This window comes from Ceratotherium simum, chromosome 6 (genome assembly GCF_057802395.1).
Source record: "Ceratotherium simum simum isolate JZ-2026a chromosome 6, ASM5780239v1, whole genome shotgun sequence".
Classification (NCBI taxonomy): domain Eukaryota; kingdom Metazoa; phylum Chordata; class Mammalia; order Perissodactyla; family Rhinocerotidae; genus Ceratotherium; species Ceratotherium simum.
The window spans coordinates 3,761,606-3,785,128 of record NC_141905.1 but is presented as its reverse complement, the minus strand read 5'-3'; the positions used below and the strand labels follow the sequence as shown (position 1 = coordinate 3,785,128).

Here is a 23,523-nt window from a genome sequence, read left to right as displayed (position 1 = left end):
ATCTAAACATGAATGGGAGAAATTTGCAGAGGAATTTAGAAGATTTAGGAATTGATAATCCAGAGCCCCCTGATCTATACCTATTAGTTCATACATCAGCGGGAACTCCAGGTGCAAAAAAACAGAATGGAAAAGTACAATGTGAAGAACCTGAAGAAGATTTAACAACCTGTGATTAATTGTGTAGAGGAGGAACGTTTTTCTTGATCCTTTTAGGGTATGAAAATGAAACTGACAAGACAGATTAACAGGAGAAAAGGATACAAATTTATTTAATATAATACATGGCACAAGAGCCTTCATAAGGAAATGAAGACTCAAAGAGACAGTTAGACCTATGTATTTTTATTCTAGGTTTGATGAAGAGGGGATAGTCATGGAGGAGTCTGACAGGTGAGGGAGTATGAGGTAACTGCATTAAACTAGGGGAAACTTAGCAAGGCCTGTCTGCTAGGATTCTTCTTGGTGTCCCTTTATCTTTGAGGATAAGGATGCTCCTTTCCTCCAGGTATAGGGAGGAGGGCACCGCTCACATGAGGCTTTTATAATGTCTCAGGGAAGAAGGCCGAAGCAGGGAGGAGGTCAGAATTATCTTCCTGTTCCTGCTGTTTTCTCAAACTCCTTCAGCTTAAAATATTCAAAATGGGGGCCAGCCTGGTGGCGTAGCGGCCCAGGGTTCGGACACCGGGTGCACACCAATGCACCACTTGTCAAGCATGCTGTGGCGGCGTCCCATATAAAGTGGAGGAAGATGGGCATGGATGTTAGCCCAGGGCTAGTCTTCCTCAGCAAAAAGAGGAGGATTGGCATCAGATGTTAGCTCAGGGCTGATCTTCTTCACATACACACAAAAACATTCAAAATGCCAAGGTGCCATATTTTGGGGTAGTGTGTCCTGAACTTCATGAATTGCATAGGAAACCAGAAGAGGCCTTTCAGAAGCCAAAAGGCCTTTCAGAGGCTGTCAACAAAGTGTTTTCTGTGAACACAGATTGGGCTCTAACTCAGTTCTGTAAACAAAGGACAAATCCACTGCAGACTTCAAGGACAGACTAACACCTATAGATATCATTCAGAAGTAGATTCTGAAAGAGATGTGACCCCGTCTCTCTCTCCACTTTCTGTGAAAGATTTTAAGGCAGAAAGAGGGTAAACAGCCTCATTGTTAGACTTCCAATGCTTGGGAAGAGCCTTAGGAAAAAAACAGAATAAGACTCAGAATAAAATGATGTCCTTCACATATAACAATTAGATGCCTCCACCTCAGTCAATTAAACACTGAAGGAAGGAGTCTCATAGACACACTTATAGATACCGTAAATAGCAGGGCACTGGAAAAACAAGTGGTCTGCCTCGTATAAGAAATAAAAGAGAAAAGATAAGATAAAGTGGGTGATTAATCAAAGTATTCTGAGGGGGAAATCAAGCACCCAATTTCTGGTTTTACCCTTACACTCAAAGATAAATTTCTCTAAATATTAAAGGACGACCTTGCAAATGTTTTACTGCTACAGGCACTACAATATCAACCTTAAATCCTACTACTGAACCCATCCAGGTTCAAAGTGCCTCATCCAAAACTCTACCCAAATTTGCATAATGGCCTCAAAAACCAGACTCTAAAGGGAATTGAAACCAATCGTCAAAAGTATATTAGAAAACTCCTTAAACCTTGTACCAGTGCTTGTAACATTCCTATCCGCCCAATCAAAAAACTCCATGAGTGCATATAGTCATTTAGGACCTCAGTGCTATAAAGAGAACAGCCATTCCCTACTTCCTAGTGGTAGCAAACCTCAATATTATCATCTTTGGTGTCTCTGAAGGCTACATATTTTAGATCCATGTTCTGCTTTCTTCAGTGTTCCATTAGCTCATAGTTAATACTTGTTTGCCTTCTTGTAGGAAAATCTATATCTGAGTTGTTACATTTCAGGAGTTCCCTCCTACTTTTCACAAGTCCCCAACCAAGACCTCAAAGACTTTAAATTTCCCTGTGATTCTACTTTTATCTAAAATGTGGACAACTTTTTGTTGTACTCTAAAGATGAGGCAGGCTCTAACACCTCTACTTCTTTTTATCTCAGAAACGGTATTAGGTTTCCAAAGGGAAGTTGCTATAACTGTGTCAAAGTAACACGTATTATCTAGGATGTGATTTATTCCAAGGAGGTAAATCCCTCACACCTCACTACCAGCCCTTTAACTCACATTAAATTTCCTGAGTCATGAAGTCTCATTATTTTTTCCCCTACAATTTTCAATGGTTTATGTTTTTCCTCTGTGTTCTACAATATTTTTCCACTTGATCTTCCTGGCCACTAATTCAGATTTCAACAGCAGCTATGCTTTCTGTCATCTACTAAACTGTCTTGTTGGGAAATCTTTTATAGCTCCAGAAAGAAATGTGCTGCGATTGAATCTCCCTAAATGCTTTCATCATCTCTTTCGGCCACTCTGATCCTGAGAGTTCTGTTGTTTTCCCTGTCCTTCTTCCTGGGTGTTGGCTGTGATTTTTCTTTCTTGGTTCACTAGAACTCAGCTCTGGTTGCTAGAGTATCCCAAGCGACAGCAGAACCACAAGAAGGTGCAACAGTCTCTACCCCTGTGGTAGAGCTGATATTGTTCTCAGCTCCTCACTCTCTCCTTTAATAGAATTATACATCCAATGTCCTCTGCCGCAGAGCTTCTCACTGTGAAGAGAGTATACTTTCCAGTCCCACTGGTGTTAGGCTTGGCCGGGTAACTTGCTTTGTCCCAAAAGAATGTGGGTAGAAGTAACAGTGTGCTGGTTCTAAGTCAAGACTTTAAGAGATATTATCTGTATGTTCCTGCTCACCCTGTAGTCCTTCTGAAATCTGCCATAAGAGCAACCTGTTCCAAGTCGTCCTGGTCTCAAAAAGAAAGAAACAAGGAATCGATCTGAACTCAGTCCCACAGCCTGAGCAGCCTCAGCTGATCCACAGATCCAGGAATGAGAAAAATAAATGTTTATTTTGAAAGCCACTGAGATTGTGCGATTGATTGTTACCTAGTATCCTGGCAATGCAAAAAAAGCCTGACCAATATGACAAACATGAGCAGTAAGCAGGCTCCTAGTACCTCAGTGAAGCACTAGAACAAACACTACCCTCTCTGAAATATCCTTGCATTTTTCTAGCATCATGTATAAAAAGGACTTCACCATCCTTTTTAATTCATGCCTGGCCCCTAGGAGGCCTGAGAGACCAGGCGAACGTTGACTGATAGGGACTCCATAGATCTCTGGAGCCATTCCTCTTCCCAGGAGGATCCCCATTTCAACCCGTGCCCCAGGGGCTTTCCTAGGCTGATCTCGGATTCTTAACCAGTCTTTAAGATAGAAAATCCTACAAATGCTATGTCAGTGGAGGTAAGAATGCCTAGGCCTCTCCTGCATATGGATTATCTAAAGCCCCATTCCAGCAGTTACTGGGATCAGGAGAGGAAAACAGACTGGATTTGGGATTTGAAAGGGAAGAATAATTCATTCAGAAGGTCACCATTTTCCCCAAATCGATCTTTTTATAAAATATTTACCAACTTAATGATTTTTACTGCAGTTTCACAAGTCAAATGATTTTCTCTGTTTCTCTAAATGTGTTTCTTCTTAGAATCAAAACGAGACCAAGGGAGGAAAAACTGGATACGTACATAGGAAAAAAAATGACAAATCCTACCTACCACTTACTTTATGGTATAGGTATACAATGTTATTGGATCATACAATGTTACTGGATCAAACAGAATTATATCTAAGACCTACAAAATCAGGTTTTAAACATTTAAATAAGTTTTCAAATGAACCTACCTAACATATTTAAGATTGATTCTCAGTCTGAAAACGAAAAGGCTTCCTCTCTTGAGATTAGGAAGTCTGTAAATAACATATCAAATTGGGTGTAGTCAGGTAGCTCCACTATATGTCTCTGGAGGTTCAATACTGTCCCCACTTACCATTGTCAAGAGGTGCATCCTCAGGCAAATCCACATCAAGCATAAGGTCATCATCCTCAAGGTCACATGATTCAAGATTATTCAGAATATCCTGTGGAAAAAAGCAGTAAAAAATGCCATAACCTAGATCAAAATATGTGTGTAATCATTGGTTTTGAAAATATAACTATACCATAATCTGAATTTACTCAATGTTTGTGTTTTAAGAATAGATTTTAAAAATAATTTTTAAATGAAAAATACAGATTCAACTATTTTACTTGCTTCAACTATTTGTAACATCTTTCTCCTAAGTCTTCCTCCCCATCAGGAGATTTTTATTTTTATTTTAAAAAACTTACAGTGCTTAGTATCTACAAGATATTGTTCTAAGCACTCTACAAATATTAATTCCCTTATTTAATCTTCAAAATAATCCTATTATTTAGTGACTAGTACAGTCCCCATAGTATATATCATGAAATCAATGCACAGAGAGCCTAATACCTGGCCAAAACAGGATGCGAAGACAGGAGGACTGTCTCCTGATTCCATGCTTCTAACAACTTCCCTGATAACACAAATAATCAAAAATGGTCAAGAATCTCCCAAAATTTATTCATATTCGGTGTGGAAGGTTGTTTTATTATCTCTAGGGATTGGACCACTTATGTAAAATAACGAAATAAGCCTTTAATGATGTGATTATTCCATTTCTTTTCTTGTGCCAAACCTACCTACCACTACCTTGGGCACCACTACTACCTCCTTGGTTTGCCTTAATTTGTTCTTTTTCTATAACAGAACTAGACTATCAAATTGGTACAGGTAGCCCCTCCAGGATTCTATTTGCAACCTTGCTAGCTATCATCTATCCTTAGAAAAGCAGTGTTTTGCTTTCAAAGACTCTTGTTCTGAAGTCTAAATAACTAAATTAACAAAAACTAAGTTTCAGGTAATGAACTCAGTTTGACCTATAGCCCACTAGAGGATCCTACCAATCCAAGAACTAATCCAATACTGCAAACCTTTCCTTAGTATAATATAAGTAAAAAGATCACAAATCCACAAATTTTTAAACGACTTACAGATTATAGCCTTGAAAAACTCTTATAGAAAGGGAATATCGGGGCCAGCTCCATGGCTTAGTGGTTAAGTGCGTGCACTCCGCTACTGGCGGCCCAGGTTCAGATCCTGGGTGCACACCAATGCACCGCTTGTCCAGCCATGCTGAGGTGGCATCCCACATACAGCAACTAGAAGGATGTGCAACTATGACATACAACTATCTACTGGGGCTTTGGGGAGAAAAAGGGAAAAAAAAAAAAAAAAGAAAGTAGGATTGGCAATAGATGTTAGCTCAGGGCTGATCTTTCTCACAAAAAAAAAAAAAAAAGAAACAAAGGGAATATCTACTTTATTACAGACAATATGAATAAAATTAGAATTGTCCCTATATTGGATATTCCACGCAAACCTTTCCCATTTTGTGTTGTTGGGCCTTCCCTTCCAGGATTCACTGAGGACTAAAAGTAACTGGAATAATTGTTATTATTAAAAAAAAAAGAAAAAGCTGGATAATTATTTAACCTTGGCACAAAAAAGACATATTTCACAGAACCCCTTTCCATCATGAAATGTTTGCTGTCCTTAATACTTACTCTTCCTAAAAATCAAGAAAAAACATGAACAAGAAAAGAAACTGGCAAAGGTCACAATGGACAATTCACAAAATAAGCATAAAATAAATGGCCAATAAATATGATATAGGAAAAAATACTAACACAAACGTTGATTTTTCACGATTGAGAGGACTCTAGTACTCATCTATACTCCAGATAGGACTAGATTCATACAACCTTTCTGGAGGTCAATTTGTTAAAATTTAGCTAAAACCTTTTTTAAAAAGATAAATTTTTCCTTTCTAAGAATTTATCCCGTAGAAATAGACAAACACAGAATAAGTATGTATAAGTGTGCTTATTGCAGCATTGTTCAGAATGGCAATAAAGTAGAAATAACCTAAATACCCAACAATAGAAAAATGGTTAAACAGAAAGTATGATATAGTCATACAACAGAATATTATGCTGGTCTTAAAAAAAGATAATAAAAATATATCTTACAGACAAGGAAAGATGTTAATTGGGGGAAAAAACAGACTGGGTTGATTCCAATCTTATGCTCTTACAATGAATCTCTGTAAGTCAAAAGTAAATTGAAATACATGAATCTAACTGTGTATCAAGCTGATGGCACAGCACTCAGAGCAACTATTTCAAGTGGAGAAAGAAAAAAATCCTCAAACTGTTTTAAGTAATTATATTATCAGTATGGTAGTTCTGGTGTTATTATTCTGAGATGGCTGTGTATATACATGGGTATAAATGAAAGGAGTTATATTGGTGTTTGTGGAAAAATGGATTCTCATCTTAGGAAAAAGGACATAAGGATGTAAAAAACAATAAAATTAAAAAAAAAACTCTATGTTCCTGGATATAAGTGGGAAGTATCAGTATGAACACAAGAAATTTTTCACCTTATAAGAAAAAGTGCATTTCTTCCACTGAGAAGGCCTAGATGTTAACTGAAAAAAAATCAAGTCTCTAAAACAGCATGTACAGAATTATCCATTTTATCAAAAAAACACTGTATAATATGCATAGAAAAAAGTAGGAAGGAAAACAAAACACAGGTGAACTCTGTATTTTAGGATTATGGATTTTTTCTGCCTTTTTTTGTTTAGAGCACCAGTATTTTCTCGTTTCCTGGAATAAGCATTATGAATTACGTAATTTTACCCAAAAAAATCACATCCTCTATACAAACATTTGGCTCTTTATGTATGTGTGAGTATGTGTGAAACAAGACGATGCTGGGTGGCCCAGGCCAGATGAACAACTGACAACAAAGCAAAGAATCAAAGGCAATGGAACTGCATCTTCCAAGTTCAGAGCAGGGCTTGCTGAGACACAAGTCAGCAAAAGGAACACCACCACCACTGCCGAAGAGGTGCTCAACTTCTAATAACTAACTAGACTCTTCAATTTGTTTTGTGTGGTTTTCTGCAGGTTTCATTTTATAATGAAAGGTTTAAAAAAACAGTCTTAAAGAATGGGAATGAGCCTGTTCTAATTAATGCAAAAGTGGTGGAATAATTATGATACCATTTTGAGAAGTTATTAAGAAAGTCCAGTGGAAAAGGAAGCAGAACACAGTTACCAATAGTTACAGGGAGGAAGGGAGAGAAAACTATCCATATTTATGCCTCAAGTTAACACTCATCAATAAATTATTACATATGATGTTTAGGAAATTTATCTAGTCACATGGAAAAATGCTTTGTAAAATGGGGGTGGAAGGGAGAAACAGATCACATATGCACAATATGACTTCACCTTAAATGCTGAAAAATACATTTAAATAGCTGGATGGTGGTAAACCAAGAGATTGATATAATTTTCCATTATGTGAGATAATATGTACTTATTATTTTTATATTCTTCTTGATTTTTATGTAATAAGGACATAGTGCTTTTATAATCAGGAAAACTTCATGTTGGAAAAAATCTACCTCCCTTGGCATCAGCCAGGAAGTTCAAACCATGCAAATCTAGCCGGTGTGTGGGAGCCCTCAGCCCAGCCCTTCCTCTAACCACAATAAAATCCAGAGCCATCTGCCCTCCCCTCTTCACCCAAGCCGTTCTGGACCGTTCTGGACGTTCTGGGTGCCTGCACTGCTCTCCCCACAAAGTCTCATTAGGTGAGCAATAAATCCTTTCACACCCTCTTGGTATACGTGTGGCACTATCAGTCGTAACATCCGAACAAATTTTGGTGGAGAGGAGTTGATCCTGCCCCTCCACGTGGCAACCACAAGACATACTCCCAATAATTCAAAACATATAAAAACCAATACATGTGAGGTACAATTCTGAGCACAGGATATACCCATGTAAAAAGACAATCTCTGTCTCTGTGGAGAGTTTAGCCAAACTACTCCATGCTATTGCTGCCTCAGCATCCATTTTGTGTGGCCAAGCAGCCTGCAGGGCCCTTGAACTGAAGCTAGCCCCTCCACAAGCCCTAAGTAACAGCACCAGAGTTACAAGCAAACTAAGTTCTTGATATGACCTCCCCAGCAGCTCTTGTGAGCAACAGTCTCCTCAGCCTCCCAGGGCGTTCCCCTTGTGCCCCCCTTAGAGAAGACCCCCATGGAGCTTCCCAACACCCTGTTCTTTTTGGTTTGAACTGACGATCCAGTCTCACCCTGGGAACCCCAAAGCATTCCACCACGGACCCTAATAAAGCCATGTGCCCCAGGTCCTGCTGCTCTCTCTGTTTGCACTTGTATGGCCCCTTAAAGCATGCCAGGCCCTCAAAGCCTTCCTCCAAGACCTGTAAGTAATAAACTTTTCTATTTCAATTTCCCTTGTGTTTTTTGGTTCACCATCCAACACTCCAGGGCTCTACTTAACAAATGTTAATTTAACAAAGTCACAACAACCCTCCAAGGCTACTTGTCTCCCCTCAAACAGACAGTTCCTTTAGAGTATGTAACTGCTCAAGTGCCAGGAGAGCACATCAGATGGATATCTAAGTCTCAGCAAGTCAGAGACAACCTAAAACAAAGTCAAGTCAGAGACAATCTAAAGAACTAGCAAACTTGGCCTCTAGAAAATGAAACAGGAGAATACCTTCTGTATAAACAGTATGGTAAGCAAGGAAGTAGAAAGCATAATCTAGTCCAAGTGTTGGCAAAAATTTTTTCAAAGTCGAGATGTAAATATTTTAGACTTTGCAGGCCTACAGACAAAATCAAGCATATTATATAGGTACTTATATAACCAGTTAAAGTATAACTAATTGAAATGTAAAACGCATTCTTAGTTTGTAGGCTGTGAAAAAAGATGGTTGGTCAGATTTGGCTTACAAGACATAGTTTGCTGACCTGATCTATTCAAACAACTGTAAGTAGTTCATTAATCCTTGTTATGGACTGAATGTTTGTGTCCCCCAAGTTTTATATGTTGAAGCCCTAACCCCCAATACGAGGATATTCAGAGGTAGGGCCTTTGGGAGGTAATTAGGTTTAGACAAGGTCATGATGATGGGGACCCTGTGATGGGATTAGTGTCCATATAAGAAGAGAAAGAGACCAGAGCACATACTCTCTCACTCCTTGCCATGTAAGGGTATAGTGAGGAAGCAGATATCTGCAAGCAAGGAAAAGGACTCTCACCAGAATGTGAATATGCCATCACCTTGATCTCAGACTTCCAGCTTCCAGAACTGAGAAATAAACGTCTGTTGTTTAAGCCACTCAGTCTACGGTATTTTGTCACAGGAGCCCGAGCTGACTAAGACAACATTCAAACACAGTGTAAGGGGAAGAAACAGAAGTAGATCTACACCATGAACAACTATCTAGGCCATATTAAGACATCTGGACTTCATTTGAGCAACAGGGGTATGATGGATGAATTTTAAGAAGTGACAAATTGAGATTTACGTTGAAGAAATATTATTCTGGCTGCAATGTAGAGAATGGATTTTAGTGAGAAAGAAAAACCAGTTTTGTGGCTATTGCAGAATCCATGTGACATATAATGGTAGCCTGATTATGAGTCAGTGTCAGTGAGAATGAAGAATAAGCAGTTATGAGACACACTGAGGAGTTAGGATCTATAGAACCAAAGTTAACTGAGAAGTAAGAAAGGAACCATGAATGATTCCTTGGTTCCTGGCTTGAGAAATAGATGGATGATTCCCATTTACTAAAATAAAGTATCCCAGATCTAGTAGGAGATGAAAGAATTAATATATAATTTTTAAACCTGACAATTTTGACATACTTGCTGCATCTTCGAGAAGACATGTCCAGCAGATAACTGAATATACAGGGGTGTGGAGGTGAGCAAAGATTTGAGGTGTGGGAGTCACCACCACATAGATGACAAATGAAAGATGTTGAATAATGAATTTGACAAGTGACACAGTGCAGAGCGAGAAGACTGGACTCCAATACAGTCATGCATCACTTAACGACGGGAACATGTTCTGAGAAATGCATCATTAGGCTATTTAGTCACTATGCGAACATCTTAGAGTGTACTTACACAAATCTAGATGGTATACTCTACTACACGCTCAGGCTATAGAGTACTAATCTTACGGAACCACCCTTGTATATGCGGAAGAAAGGAAGCCAGGTAATGTGGAGACTGGTTAACGTGAGAAAGAGCTTCTGTTCCATGTTTGTTATGGCAGGCTCTTTTTCTAACTGGCAAGTCTGCACTTGTTGGAAGCCAACATCTACATACCTGTTTTAGTTGGGAGACCAGCTAACACAACCATTAGGTGGGAGTACGACAATGAAAACCTAAATCTGTATACTCTTGAGCTTCCAGAGGCCTTCCAAAAGCTTCACTGGAATTAAAACTCTGATGAAGCACATATTGGCAGAACTGCCACAGAACTTCCCTGACCCCTGAGAATGCTGTTCCATTCAAACAGAGTGAACTACAAGACAGTGAGCCAACGCTTCCTTCAACAAGTTTCTCCTTCACTAAAAAATTGCAGAAAGCCAAAATGTTTTTGACAAATGAATGGTACTATCACTAGATTTGTCTTAATTATCATGCAGTAAAATTAATTTTTTCTTTTGGTATACAGTTTATTAATTTTAAAACACATATAACTTTGTGTAAACACCAATACAATCAGGACACAGAACAGTTTCCTCACCCCAAAAAACTCCCTTGTACTATCCAGTTATAGTTACATCCTCCTCCCACCTATAACCCCTGGCAAACAACGATCTGTTCTCCATCACTACAGTTTTGTCTTTTAAGAATGACACATAAATGGAATCATGCAGTATGTAACCCTTTGAGACTGGCTTCTTTCAATCACCAGAATGCCTTTAAGATTCATCTAAGTCACTGAATATATCAATAATTCATTTTTTTTTTGGAGGAAGATTGGCTCTGAGCTAACATCTGTTTCCAATCCTCTTCTTTTTTGTATATGGGACACCGTCACAGATGGCTTGATGAGCTCTGTGTGGGTCCATGCCCAGGATTCGAACCGAGCGAACCCCAGGCCACTGAAGCAGAGTGCACAAACTTACCACTATGCCACCGGGCCAGCCCTCAGGAATTCATTATTTTTTACTGCTGAGTAGTATTCCATTGCATGGATGTACCGGTTTGTGTATCTATTTACTCACTCACAGACATTTTGGTTTTTCCAATTTTTATTTATTATAAATAAGACTACTACGAACACTCATGTAAAGGTGTTTGTGTGAATATAAGTTTTCACTTCTTTATGGTAAATACCCAGGAGTGGGCTTGCTTGAGGTAGTCAGTACATGTTTAACTTCATAAGAAACTTCTAAACCATTTCCTGGAGTTGCTGTAACAGTCTACACTCCAATCACTAATGAGACTGGCTTTCCCATAGGTACCTCCTCAGGTTGACTACAGACTTGAAGCCTAGTTTGAGATCCTGGTCCCTTGTTCCAAAGGGTACAGTGGAGACCTTATTCACAAAGAATTGTATTTGTCTGCTCTAACCCGTCTGGGGTTCCCTGAATGACTAACACAAAATGCTGGTCTTTGTTTTGCCTAACTCAGAATTCACTCAAGGCAGAAAAGTGGTGGGCATTGCTCAAAAACATTGTAAAGCAAACAGACAATCCACAACCACCCTGGGGCAAAAGATTCTAGTTCAACATATAACAGAATGCTGAAAGACTGAGAGAAAAGGCTGGGGAGAGAGTTTCTTTGGGAAACTAGGTAATTCAAAAGTGCCATGTATACTGGGTAATTTAGAAAGCCACAAAAATGACCAGGGCAGGATGTACGCTCAGTAATGGCCTAGGAAGGCTCAAAGCTTTCAACTCTGGCTGATCTCTAGGCTCAGAAGCAGCAGCCAGTGAAGGCTATGGTAGAGTCGTAAATGCTCAGGCTAAGCACTGAAGGAGTGCCCCAACACAGAGACAACATGCAAAGACAAAGACAAGAAGAGAGTTTTTTTTTAATTTTGAGATTTTTTATTCTTTTTGTTTCGTTGTTCTTTGTCTGCCTCCCTCCCTCCTTCCCTTCCTCTCTCTTACTCCCACTCTCCCTCTTTTTTCTTTTCTTTCTTTTTTTTTTTGGCTTCTGGCATTCAGGGGTATCTCTGCATGAAAGACTAAATAAACACAAGTTAAAGTAACACAGACTCCATAGACCACACGTTACAAAAAGACTCTACAAAAATAGTTTAGAAAAGTCACTAAAAAAACAAACAACTATAACCTAAGGCAAGTAACAAAAACAAACCCTAAGGAGAGTGAGGAATATGATTGCCATTGTTGCCACATTAAAATATTCAGAATGTCCAGTTTTCAACAAACACTTAGGGGTATGCAAAGAAAGTATCATCCATTCACAGAACTATTTAAAAATTAACAGAAATGATCTCTGAGGAAGCCCAAGCATTGACCTTAATAGGCAAAGACTTTAAATCAACTGTCTTAAATATGCTCAAAGACCTAAGGAAAACCATAGAAAGGACATCTAACCAAGTACAGAACATCAGTGAAGAGGCAGAACATAAAGGAATGAAAAACAGAAATTCTGGAGGTGAATGTATAACAACTTAAATGAAAAACTCACTAAAATTTCTGGGTCTATATCCAAAATAACTGAAAGGAGGATCTCAAAGAGATATTTACACACCCATGTTCATTGCAGTATTATCCACAATAATCAAGAGGTAGAAACAACTTAAATGTCCATCAACAGATAAATAAATAAATAAAATGTGGTATATACATACAATGGAGTATTATTCAGCCTTAAAAAGAAGGAAAGCCTGTCACATGCAACAACATGGATGAATCTTGAGGACATTATACTAAGTGAAATAGACCAATCACAAAAAAACAAATATTGCATGATTCTACTATTATGACGTACCTAGAGTAGTCAAACGCATAGAAACAGAAAGCAGAATGATGGTTACCAGGGACTGTGGGGAGAGGAAAACGAGTGTTTGTTGAAAACTGGACATTCTGAATATTTTAATGTGGCAACAATGGCAATCATATTCCTCACTCTCCTTAGGGTTTGTTCAATGCATATAGAGTTTCAGTTATGCAAGATAAAAAAGTTCTAGAGATCTGTTGCATAACAATGTGAATATAGTTAATGCTCCTGAACTGTACATTTTAAAATAGCTAAGGTGGTAAATTTTGTGTAATTTTTTTACCACAATTAAAAATTTTAAAAGAAAGAACAATTAACTGACAACTCTTAAGAATTAAAGGGATTATACAGTTGTAACTTACATTTACTGCATACCTACTTGGTGGCAGGTATTGTGGTAAGCATTTCTAATAAATTATTTCATTCAGACCTCATGAAAAAAAAATCACTACAGAGTTTCAATAGCACATTTGAGCAGGAAGAAGAAAAAAATCAGCAAATCTAAAGACTGGGCAATTGCAATTATTCAGGCTGAGAAGAAGAAACAAAAAAGGAAATAAAAGTAAAAAGCCTAAGAGACTTTTAGGACACAGTCAGGCATTCCAAAACATGCATGATGAGAACTTCAGAAGGAGGGAAGAGTGAAAAATGAGCAGAAAGAATATTTGAAAAAGTGATGGCCCCAAACTCCTCCAGCTTGAAAAACAGACATGAATCTATGCACTAAGGAAGCAAAATCAATTATAAAAAGGATAAATGTAGACAGCCACACCAAAACACATTATATTCAAACTGTCAAAAGACAAAAAGAAAATATTTAAAGCAGCAAGAGACAAGTGATGCGTTATGTGCAAGGGATCCACAGTAAGATTAACAGCCAAGTTCTCATCACAAAGCATGGAAGCCAGAAGGCACTGGGATGGCATTTTTAAAGTGGTGAAAGAAAACAATTCAACCAAGAATTCTATATCCAGAAGAACTATCCTTCAAAAATGAAGGAGAAATTAAGAGATTATAAAATGATGAAAAAAAAACAAACAAACAGAGTTTGTAACTAGTAGGTCTCCCTTACAAAAAATGCTCAATGGAATCCTTCATGTAGAAATGAATGGATAACAGAGAAAACTTGAAGCCATACAAAACAAACAAAAAAAAGAACTCTACTAAGTTTGAACTACATGGGTAATAATTAAACCCAGTATTATTGTACTTTTGTTTGTAATTGCTTTTCTTATTTCCGACATGATTTAAAAGACAAATACATAAAACAAAAATTATAAATCCATTTTAACAGGCACATAATATATTAAGATATAATTTGTGACAATAACATAAAGAAAAGCAAAATAGAATTGTATAGGAGCAGCTTTTGTATCCTATTGAAGCTAAGTAGGGAACAATTCAAACTAAACTGTTACAAATTTAGGATTTTCACTGTAATTCCCAGGTAACCAAAAAGAAAATATTTTAGATATACACATAAAAAGAAATTAGAAGAAAATCAAAATGATACACTGAAAAAAATCAATTAAACATAAAAAAGGGCAGTAATAAAGGAAACGAGAAATAAAAGAAAGTATAAGACATACAGAAAATAGCAAAATGACATAACTAAGTCATTACTTATTAGTGATTACTGTAAATGTAAATGGATTTAGCACTCCAATCAAATGGCAGAGATTGACAGTGTGGTTTAAAAAAAAAAAGTGAGTCAGCTTAGACTCACTTTATATCCAGAGACACATACAGGTTGAAAGTGAAAGGATGAAAAATATATTCCATGTAAATAGTAACCAAAAGATAGCTGGGGTGGCCACACCAGTATTAGACAAAATACTTTTAAGTCAAAAATTATTACAAGAGACAAAGAAGGATATTATATACTGATAAAGGATCAATTAATCAAAAAGATATACCAATTACAGACATATAGGTACCAATCAACAGAGCAAAACATATGAAGCAAACACCTACAGATTTGAAGGAAGAAACAGTTCTACAATACCTGGAAATGTCAATACTACACTTTAAATAATGGATAGAATATCTAGACAGAAGATCATTATGGAAACAGAAGATTTGAACAATACTATAATCAACTGAACCTGAAAGATATATATAGTCATACATCGCTTAATGATAGGATTCATTTTGAGAAATGCATCATTAGGCAATTTCATCATTGTGCAAACATCATAGAGTGTACTTACACAAACCTAGATGGTATAGCCTACTACACACCTAGGCTATAGAGTACCAATCTCATGGGACCACTGTCGTATATGCAGTCCGTTGTTGACCAAAGCATCATTATGTGGTGCATGACTGTATAATTAAAATTCACCCGACAAAAGCAGAATACACATTCTTCTTACGTGCACATGGAATATCCTCCAAAATATACCATATGTTATTCACAAAACAATTTTCAATAATTTTAAAAAGACTGAAATCACAGAAAGAATCTTATTGGTCCAAATGCAATGAACTTACAAATCATAACAGAAAGAAATCTGGAAAATTCACACATATGGAAGTTGAACAACATATTCTTAAACAACCAATGGATTGAAAAGAAAAAAAGATTGAAAACAAGAAAAAAAATCACAAGAGAAATTAAAAAATATCTAGATTCTCTAAATTTAAATGAAAACACAACATACCAAAACTTATATGGGATGGGGCAAAAGCAGTGCTCGGAGGGAAACTTATGGCAGCAAATGCCTAGATTAAAAAGAGACAATCCAAAAATCTAAAAATCAGTAACCTAACTTGAAAGTTTACAGAGCTAGAAAAATAATAGAAAACTAATCCAAAGATAGCAGAGGGAAAGAAATTATACAAATCAGTGTAGAAAAACATAAAATAGAAAAATACAGAAAATCAATGAAACCAAAAGTTGGTTATTACAAAAGAACAAAACTGACACACCTTTAGCTATATTGACAAAGAAAAAAGAGGGAAAATAAACAAATAACTAAAATCAGAAGGGAAACTAGGGACATTACTACCAACCTTACTGAAATAAACAGGATTTACAAGAATACTATGAACAATAGTACACAAATTAGATAATTAATATAAATGGACAGATTTCCAGAAGCATAGAAATTACCGAAATGACTCAAGAAAAAATAGAAAATCTGAACAAACTTATAAAGAGAGGCAGAATCAGTAATCAAAAACTTCCCAATAAAGAAAACTACTAAATCGGATTGCTTAACTGATGAATTCCAGCAAACATTTGAAAAATAATTAACACCAATCCTTTTCAAATTCTTCAAAAAAACAGATGAAGAAAACTTCCTAACTCATTCTATGAGCCAAGAATTACCCTGATACAAAAGCCAGACAAAAAGACTACAAGAAAAGAAAACTACAGACCAATATCCTCATGAATATGGAGTAAAAATACCAATAAATACCAGTAAATTCAATCAATCAGCATATCACAAGAATTATATACCATGAACAAGTCTGATTTATCCCAGGAATTCAAAGATAATTCAACACATGGAAATCAATTAATGTTATACATTCCATTAATAAAAGGAAAGAAAAAAATCACATCATCTCAATTGATGCAGAAAATGCATTTGACAAAATCGAACATCCTTTCATAATAAAAATACTCAGAAAGGTGGGAACTTTCTCTACATGACATAGGGCATTTATGAAAAACTCACACCTAACATACTTAATAGTAAAAGACTGAGAGTTTTTTCCGTAAGATCAGAAAGAAAACAAGGATGCATGCTTTCCCCACTGCTATTCAACAATGTACTGGAAGTTCTAGCCAGAGCTAGAAATGGCTAGAAGACAGGAAAATGAAATAAAAGGTATCTGAATTAGGAAGAAAGAAATAAAACTCTCTCTTTTCACAGGTGAAATGATCCTATATATATAGAAAACGCCAAAGAATCCACAGAAGAACTATAAGAGCTAATAATAAACAAATTCAGCAGAGTTGCAGGGTACCATACGAACACACAAAAATCAGTTGTTTTTCTATACAACAAAAGGAACAATCCAAAAGACAAATTAAGGAAACAATTCCATTTATAATAGCATCCAAAAGAATAAAATACCTAGAATAAATTAAACTAAGGAAGTAAAAGACTTACGACACTGAAAACCACAAAACACTGCTGAAAGAAACTAAAGACGACCCAAATAAATGGAAAGACATTTTATGTTCATGGATTGGAATAATTAATATTGTTAAGATGGCTACTACCCAAAGTGATCTATATTTTCAATATAATTTCTTTCAAAACACAAATGGTCTTTTTTGCAGAAATGGAAAAGCTGACCCTAAAATTTATACAGAAGTGTAAGGGGCCCCAAATACCAAAAACAGTACTGAAAAAGAACAACAAATTTGGAGGACTCACACTTTTTGATCTCAAAACTTACCTTTGTGTAATCAAAACCATGTGATTACAGATCACCACAGTAATCAAAAAACAGTGAGCTACTGGCAAAAGGACAGACATACAGATCAATAGAACAGAACTGAAAGAACAGAAATCAATGTTATCCATGGCCAACTGATTTTTGACAAGGGTGCCAATATCATTAATAAGGAAAGAATCGTCTCTTCAACAGTCGATGCTGAGAATTAGATAACCACGTGCAAAAGAATGAAGTGGGACCATTACTTCACACCATATACAAAAACTAACACAAAATGGATCAACAACCTAAACTTAAGAACTAAAACCATAAAATTTTTAGAAGAAAACATAGGGGTAAATCTTTATAACTTTGCATTTTGCAATGCATTCTTGGATATGACATCAAGAGCATAAGCAAAAAAATAAATTATACTTCATCAAAATTAAAAACTTCTGTGCAAAGAACATTATCAATAAAGTGAAAAGACAATCTACAGAATGGGAGAAAATATTTGCAAATCATGTATCTGATAACAGTCTAACAACCAGAATACATAAGACATATAAACAACCCAATACATATAAACAACCCAATTTAAAAAATGGGCAAAGAACTTGATAGACGTTTCTCTGAAAAAGATATACAAATAGGGGCCAGCCAGGTGGCCTAGCAGTTAAGGGCGCACGGTCTGCTGTGGCGGCCCGGGGTTTGGATCCTGGGCGCGCACCCACACACCGCTTGTTAGGCCATGCTATGGCGGCGTCCCATATAAAGTGGAGGAAGATGAGCACAGATGTTAGCCCAGGGCCAGTCTTCCTCAAGCAAAAAGAGGAGGATTGGCAACAGATGTTAGCTCAGGGCTGATCTTCTTCAGAAAAAAAAAAAAAAAAAAGATATACAAATAGCCAACAAGCACATGAAAAGATGCTCAATATCAGTATTCATTTGGGAAATATAAATCAAAACCACAACAAAATACCCCTTAACATCCAGTAGAATGGCTATAATAAAAAATCAAAAACAAAAACCAGAAAATAACAAGTGTCCTCAAGGATGTAGAAAAACTGCAAAACTTACACACTGCTGGTGGAATGTAAAATGATTCAGCTGCTATGGAAAACAGGTTGGCAGTTCCTCAAAAAGTTAAACACACCAATTACTACGTAACCCAGCAATTTCACTCCAAGGTATATATCCCTCAAAAATTTAAAGCAGGTACTCAAACAAATACATGTACATGTGTGTTCATAGCAGCATTATTCACAATAGCCAAAAGGCACACACAACCCATAGGACCACCAGTGGGTGAATGGAATGAACAGACGATGGAATATCATTCAGCTTTAAAAAGGAATGGATTACTGATACATGCTATACTGTGGATGAACCTTTAAAACATTATGGTAAGTAAAAAAAGCCAGACACAAAAGGTCACATATTGTATGATTCCGTTCATATGAAATAGCCAAAATAGGTAAATTCATACAGACAGAAAGCAGATTGGTGGTTTCCAGAGGCTGGGGAGGGGCTAATGGGGAGTAACTACTTAATGGCTATGAGGTTTACTTTGGGGTGATGAAAATGTTTTGGAACTAGATAGCATAGTGGCGGCACAATTTGCAAATGTACTAAATGTCACTAAAATGTTCGCTTTAAAATGGTTAATTTTATGTTATATGAATTTCACTCAAGAAAAAAAGAACTTTTGAAAATTAAAAAATGTTGCTCAAATATCTTACAAAAGTTTACTTGTACATTTAACATTTAATCCAATATCACAATTCTATATATCTATTCCCAAAATACAAAAAGACAAGGCTATTTATTAAAGAATTATTTGTAATAGCAAAAGCATAATATATATGCTTAGAAACTGAGAAGTAAATATATTCATATTTGCTTACTTTTTCTAAAAAAAAGGGTAATAAAAAATTTAAACAAAAATCCATATATTCACACCCTTTCCCCTACTTAGCCTCATATAATATGCTATTCTTATGTAATATGAATATTATTTGGATGTTTGGGTTGTTTCCAATCTTCTACTATTACAAATAATGCTTAAATAAATCCATAAAAATCAAAAGTAAAATGATAAACACAAACCCAACTGGTTATTGGAATAACCATACAGAGAGAAACTATTTTAAGAGGGAAAAAAAAAATTCTCAAAAGTTATTTTCAGTAATTATATTATTGGTGGTGGGATTATTATTCTGAGACCTTCATAGGACAATAATCCCATCAACCCCTGCATTCCTAACAGTAGCCTCCCTCTATGAAGACTTCACCAAGCAGTTTTGGTTTTACAACACTAAGTAGGACATACTATCCTTTTCCATGAAACATTCAGGTAAAGGAGACCAACCACTTCACATAAAGCCCGTGTAGGCATACCAGTTTTCATCTGAACTTTCACCTTAACCCCATCAACCCATGCATTACTATACTCTGTCAGTCTAAAAGTGGCCCCAGTTAGGACATCATCAACAGGTTTTAATACCAAAATACATGGGGCTCCTGCGTCAAGGAGTCCCAGAAAGGTCTCTTCTACACGCGGTGACCATTTTACCCACACATAAACATAAAACTTTAGGTCTCCGGAGAGGAAGTGTTAAGAGCTAAGGGATCCTGGCCCCTCTGTCAATCTTCATTTTAACTAATCTACCAGACCATTGTCCCAGGTGATTTCAAGTCAGGTTCCCCATTTTCATCTTCATGTTTTAGCTTTTTAAATTCCTCCAAACTGGGGTAAAAAAAGTGGAGTTGTTTAGGGACCTTTAACGTTATGGAACCAGCATTGGCTCCCACTGGTGCACTCAATCTTCAACAGTGCTGCATTAACACCTTTGTTTCAACCTCGTCAATGTCCGATATATTCATCCCATTTCTTTTTTTTTTTTTTTTTTTTGGTAAGGAAGATCAGCCCTGAGCTAACATCCAATGCCAATCCTCTTTTTGCTGAGGAAGATTGGCCCTGGGCTAACATCAGTGCCTATCTTCCTCTACTTTAAAGATTTTATTTATTCATTTTTTTCCCCCCAAAGCCGCAGTAGATAGTTGTATGTCATAGGTTCACATCCTTCTAGTTGCTGTACGTGGGACTCGGCCTCGCGTTGGACGGAGAAGTGGTGCCTCGGGGCGCGCCCGGGATCCGAACCCGGGCCGCCAGCATCAGAGCGCGCGCACTTAACCGCTAAGCCACAGAGCCGGCCCTTCCTCTACTTTATATGGGACACCGCCACAGTATGGCTTGACAAGCGGTGCGCCAGTGCGCACCCGAGATCCAAACCTGCGAACCCCGGGTCGCCAAAGCGGAGCGCAAGCACTTAACCACTATGCCCCTCACTCCATTTCTTAATAAACACTGACCCCTGATGGGATGAGTCCCTTGGCTCTTCCCTTCTGTCTTTCCCCCTTCCTTGTTCATGACTTTAATTTTGTGTGCATCTTTAATACCTACAAAGGAAACTGAGACAGCAAATATGATAAAGTTTCTCAGACAGCTGCTTGGTTTTACAGAAGTATAGTTACATGGGGTGCCCATGTAAAAGTGGCCCCCTTAAGCACAGCAGTTACAATGACCTGGTTAAGACGCATATTCAGGGCCGGCCCTGTGGCTTAGCGGTTAAGTGCGCGCGCTCCGCTGCTGGCGGCCCGGGGTTCGGATCCCGGGCGTGCACCGACGCACTGCTTCTCCAGCCATGCTGAGGCCGCGTCCCACATACAGCAACTAGAAGGATGTGCATCTATGACGTACAACTGTCTACTGGGGCTTTGGGGGAAAAATTTTAAAAAATTAAAAAAAAAAAAAGACGCATATTCAGTAGCTGAATATCCCAATCACCATAAGGTCAGTCCAGCATGGCTTACTATAAAGTGTACAGCCTCTTCATCTGAGGTGTTCCACTTGGCATTTAGAGGAAAAAGACAGTCCCTCTTCTCAGGTAAACAAACTTTACAGTAGCTTTTATCCCGTTCACCATGCTACCTGCACCCTTGGGAATAACTTGCTGTGTATAGCCATCTGTGATTGTTCTATAGTAAGCTGTGGATCCTATATCAACCCATTCTCTTCTACTCTGTCGCATTCAAAACCAAAAATACCGCCCCCAAATTAGTCACTCTCACAACCCATTTTAGTAAAGGTCCTTCAGGAAGCTGATGACACAGATCTACAAAATGAGACAACTCCTTGGCACTGTAACCTCTGGTTTCAGTAGTTTCTAGGTTTTGCCCTCCCCCTAATTGGACTATCTTCCTGGTAATCAGAGGTCACACCAGTACTGGGTGTTGTCCTAGAATAATCTTTCCTATTGGGGGTGGCTTTAAGGCTACTGGTCATAGCTCAGACTGACTGAAATCTAAGCCTGGCCCAGTATCAGGATCAGCCCCAGCACTCTCTATACTTTTGTTTTAATGACAACAGGTAACAAAAACCAAAGGATTGTATATTTAGTTTCTTATTATCCTGCATTTCCTTATGTATCCAGTGCACCATCTCATTGGGTCTTGAATCCACCACCACTTCTAAATTCCATTCCATAACTTTTGCCTTTAGTAATGGATCACAGCACAGTTGCAGTTTCATATCAGGAGAGACTAGATAGCCATCCAAGAATCAAAAATTCCTCACCCCTGCCCTTTCATCCTTTCTCTTTCCAAACCGTATGTTTCAGTGAGTCAAGCTTGATCTAGCAAATTCCACTTTTTAAGTCACCAACTACAGTGACTTTTGATGCTAACTACCCAGAGTTAGGACAAACTTCATAGGTTAAGGGCACAGTCTTCCACAAGGCTGACCTTAATTCAGATACCACCAGCCAAAGCTCAGGGGTTTCCAGGCCCTGTACTTCTGACCAACTGGCTACAAATTCAGAGGTTCCCACTACCCCCTCAGGTTCAACAATTTACTATAACAGCTCAAAGAACTCAGGAAAGCACCACATTTTATGATTCCAGTTTTATTATAACAAAAAAGCTATAAATCATGACCAGCCAAAAGAAGAGACACACAGGGCAAGGTCTGGGATGGTCCCAAACGCAAAACTTCTGTGTTCTCTCCCCATGGAGTCAGAACAGGTCATCTCCTTGGCACACTGATGAGTAACAAGATGCAGAGTATTGTTAACCAGAGATGCTCACCTGGGATTCAGTGTCCAGAGTTTTTATTGGAGTTTCATTACACAGGCATGATTCACTGAATCACTGGCCACATGCCTGAACTCGATCTCTAGACCACTTCCCCTGCTCCCCAGAGGTCAGAAAAATATCACATGGCTCAACGCCTCAACCCTTTAATCACATGTTCAGTTTTTCCTGCACGGCCTACCCCTATCCTAAGTCACCTTGTTAGCATAAACTATTAAGGCCCACGAACAAAAACCATGAACAAAAACACTCCTATCACTTGGGAAATTCCAAAGATGTAGAGGCTCCCACACAGGAACTGGGGCCAAAACAGCTGAATTCTTTATTATACAACACATGACTTACTATAACACAAAGCAGGACAATTATCAAGACAGCATGTTATTGGTGAAAGCAGAGACAAATAGATCAGTGGAACAGACCAGAGAGAGCAGAAGTAGACCCACACAAAATACACTCAACTGATCCCGACAAAGGAGCAAAAGCAATTCAATGCAGAAAGGACAGTCTTTTCAACAAAGAGTGCTGGTAACTTTGAAAAAATTATATGCAAGAAAAAAATTAACCCAAACACAGGTGTTACACAAAAATTAATTCAAAATGGAACATAGACCAAAATGTAAAATGAGAGACTATAAAACTTCTTGAAGTAAACAAAGTAGAAAAACTACATGACCCTGGGTTTTTTTAAAATACAACACCAATAGCATGATCTGTGAAAGAAAAATTAATAATTTGGAATTTATTAAAACTTCTGCTCTGTGAAAGACATTTTTAAGAGAATGAAAAGACAAGGCAGAGACTGGGAGAAAATATTTGCAAAACACTTATCTGATAAAAGACTTATAGCCAAAATATACGAAGAACTCTGAAAACTCAACAAGAAATCAATTAAAAAATGGGCGAAAGATCTAAACTAACACTTCATCAAAGATATACGGGTGACAAGTATATAAAAAGATGCTCAACATCATTTGTCATTAGGGAATTGCAAACAAAACAATGGGATACCACAGTACACCTATTAATATGCCTAAAATTC

General features: G+C 37.5%; 1 protein-coding gene across 4 annotated transcripts in view; it reads right to left on the bottom strand.

Moving 5' to 3' along the window:
- The window catches only part of CCSER2 (coiled-coil serine rich protein 2), a 187,859-nt gene that overhangs the window by 89,476 nt on the left and 74,860 nt on the right, over positions 1–23,523 (bottom strand). For all 4 annotated transcript variants that reach the window (XM_087431790.1, XM_087431791.1, XM_087431789.1 and 1 more), the window contains exon 4: positions 3,976–4,066. In XM_087431790.1, coding sequence (XP_087287916.1) covers positions 3,976–4,066 — 91 coding nt within the window. The remainder of the gene's footprint in view (positions 1–3,975; positions 4,067–23,523) is intronic.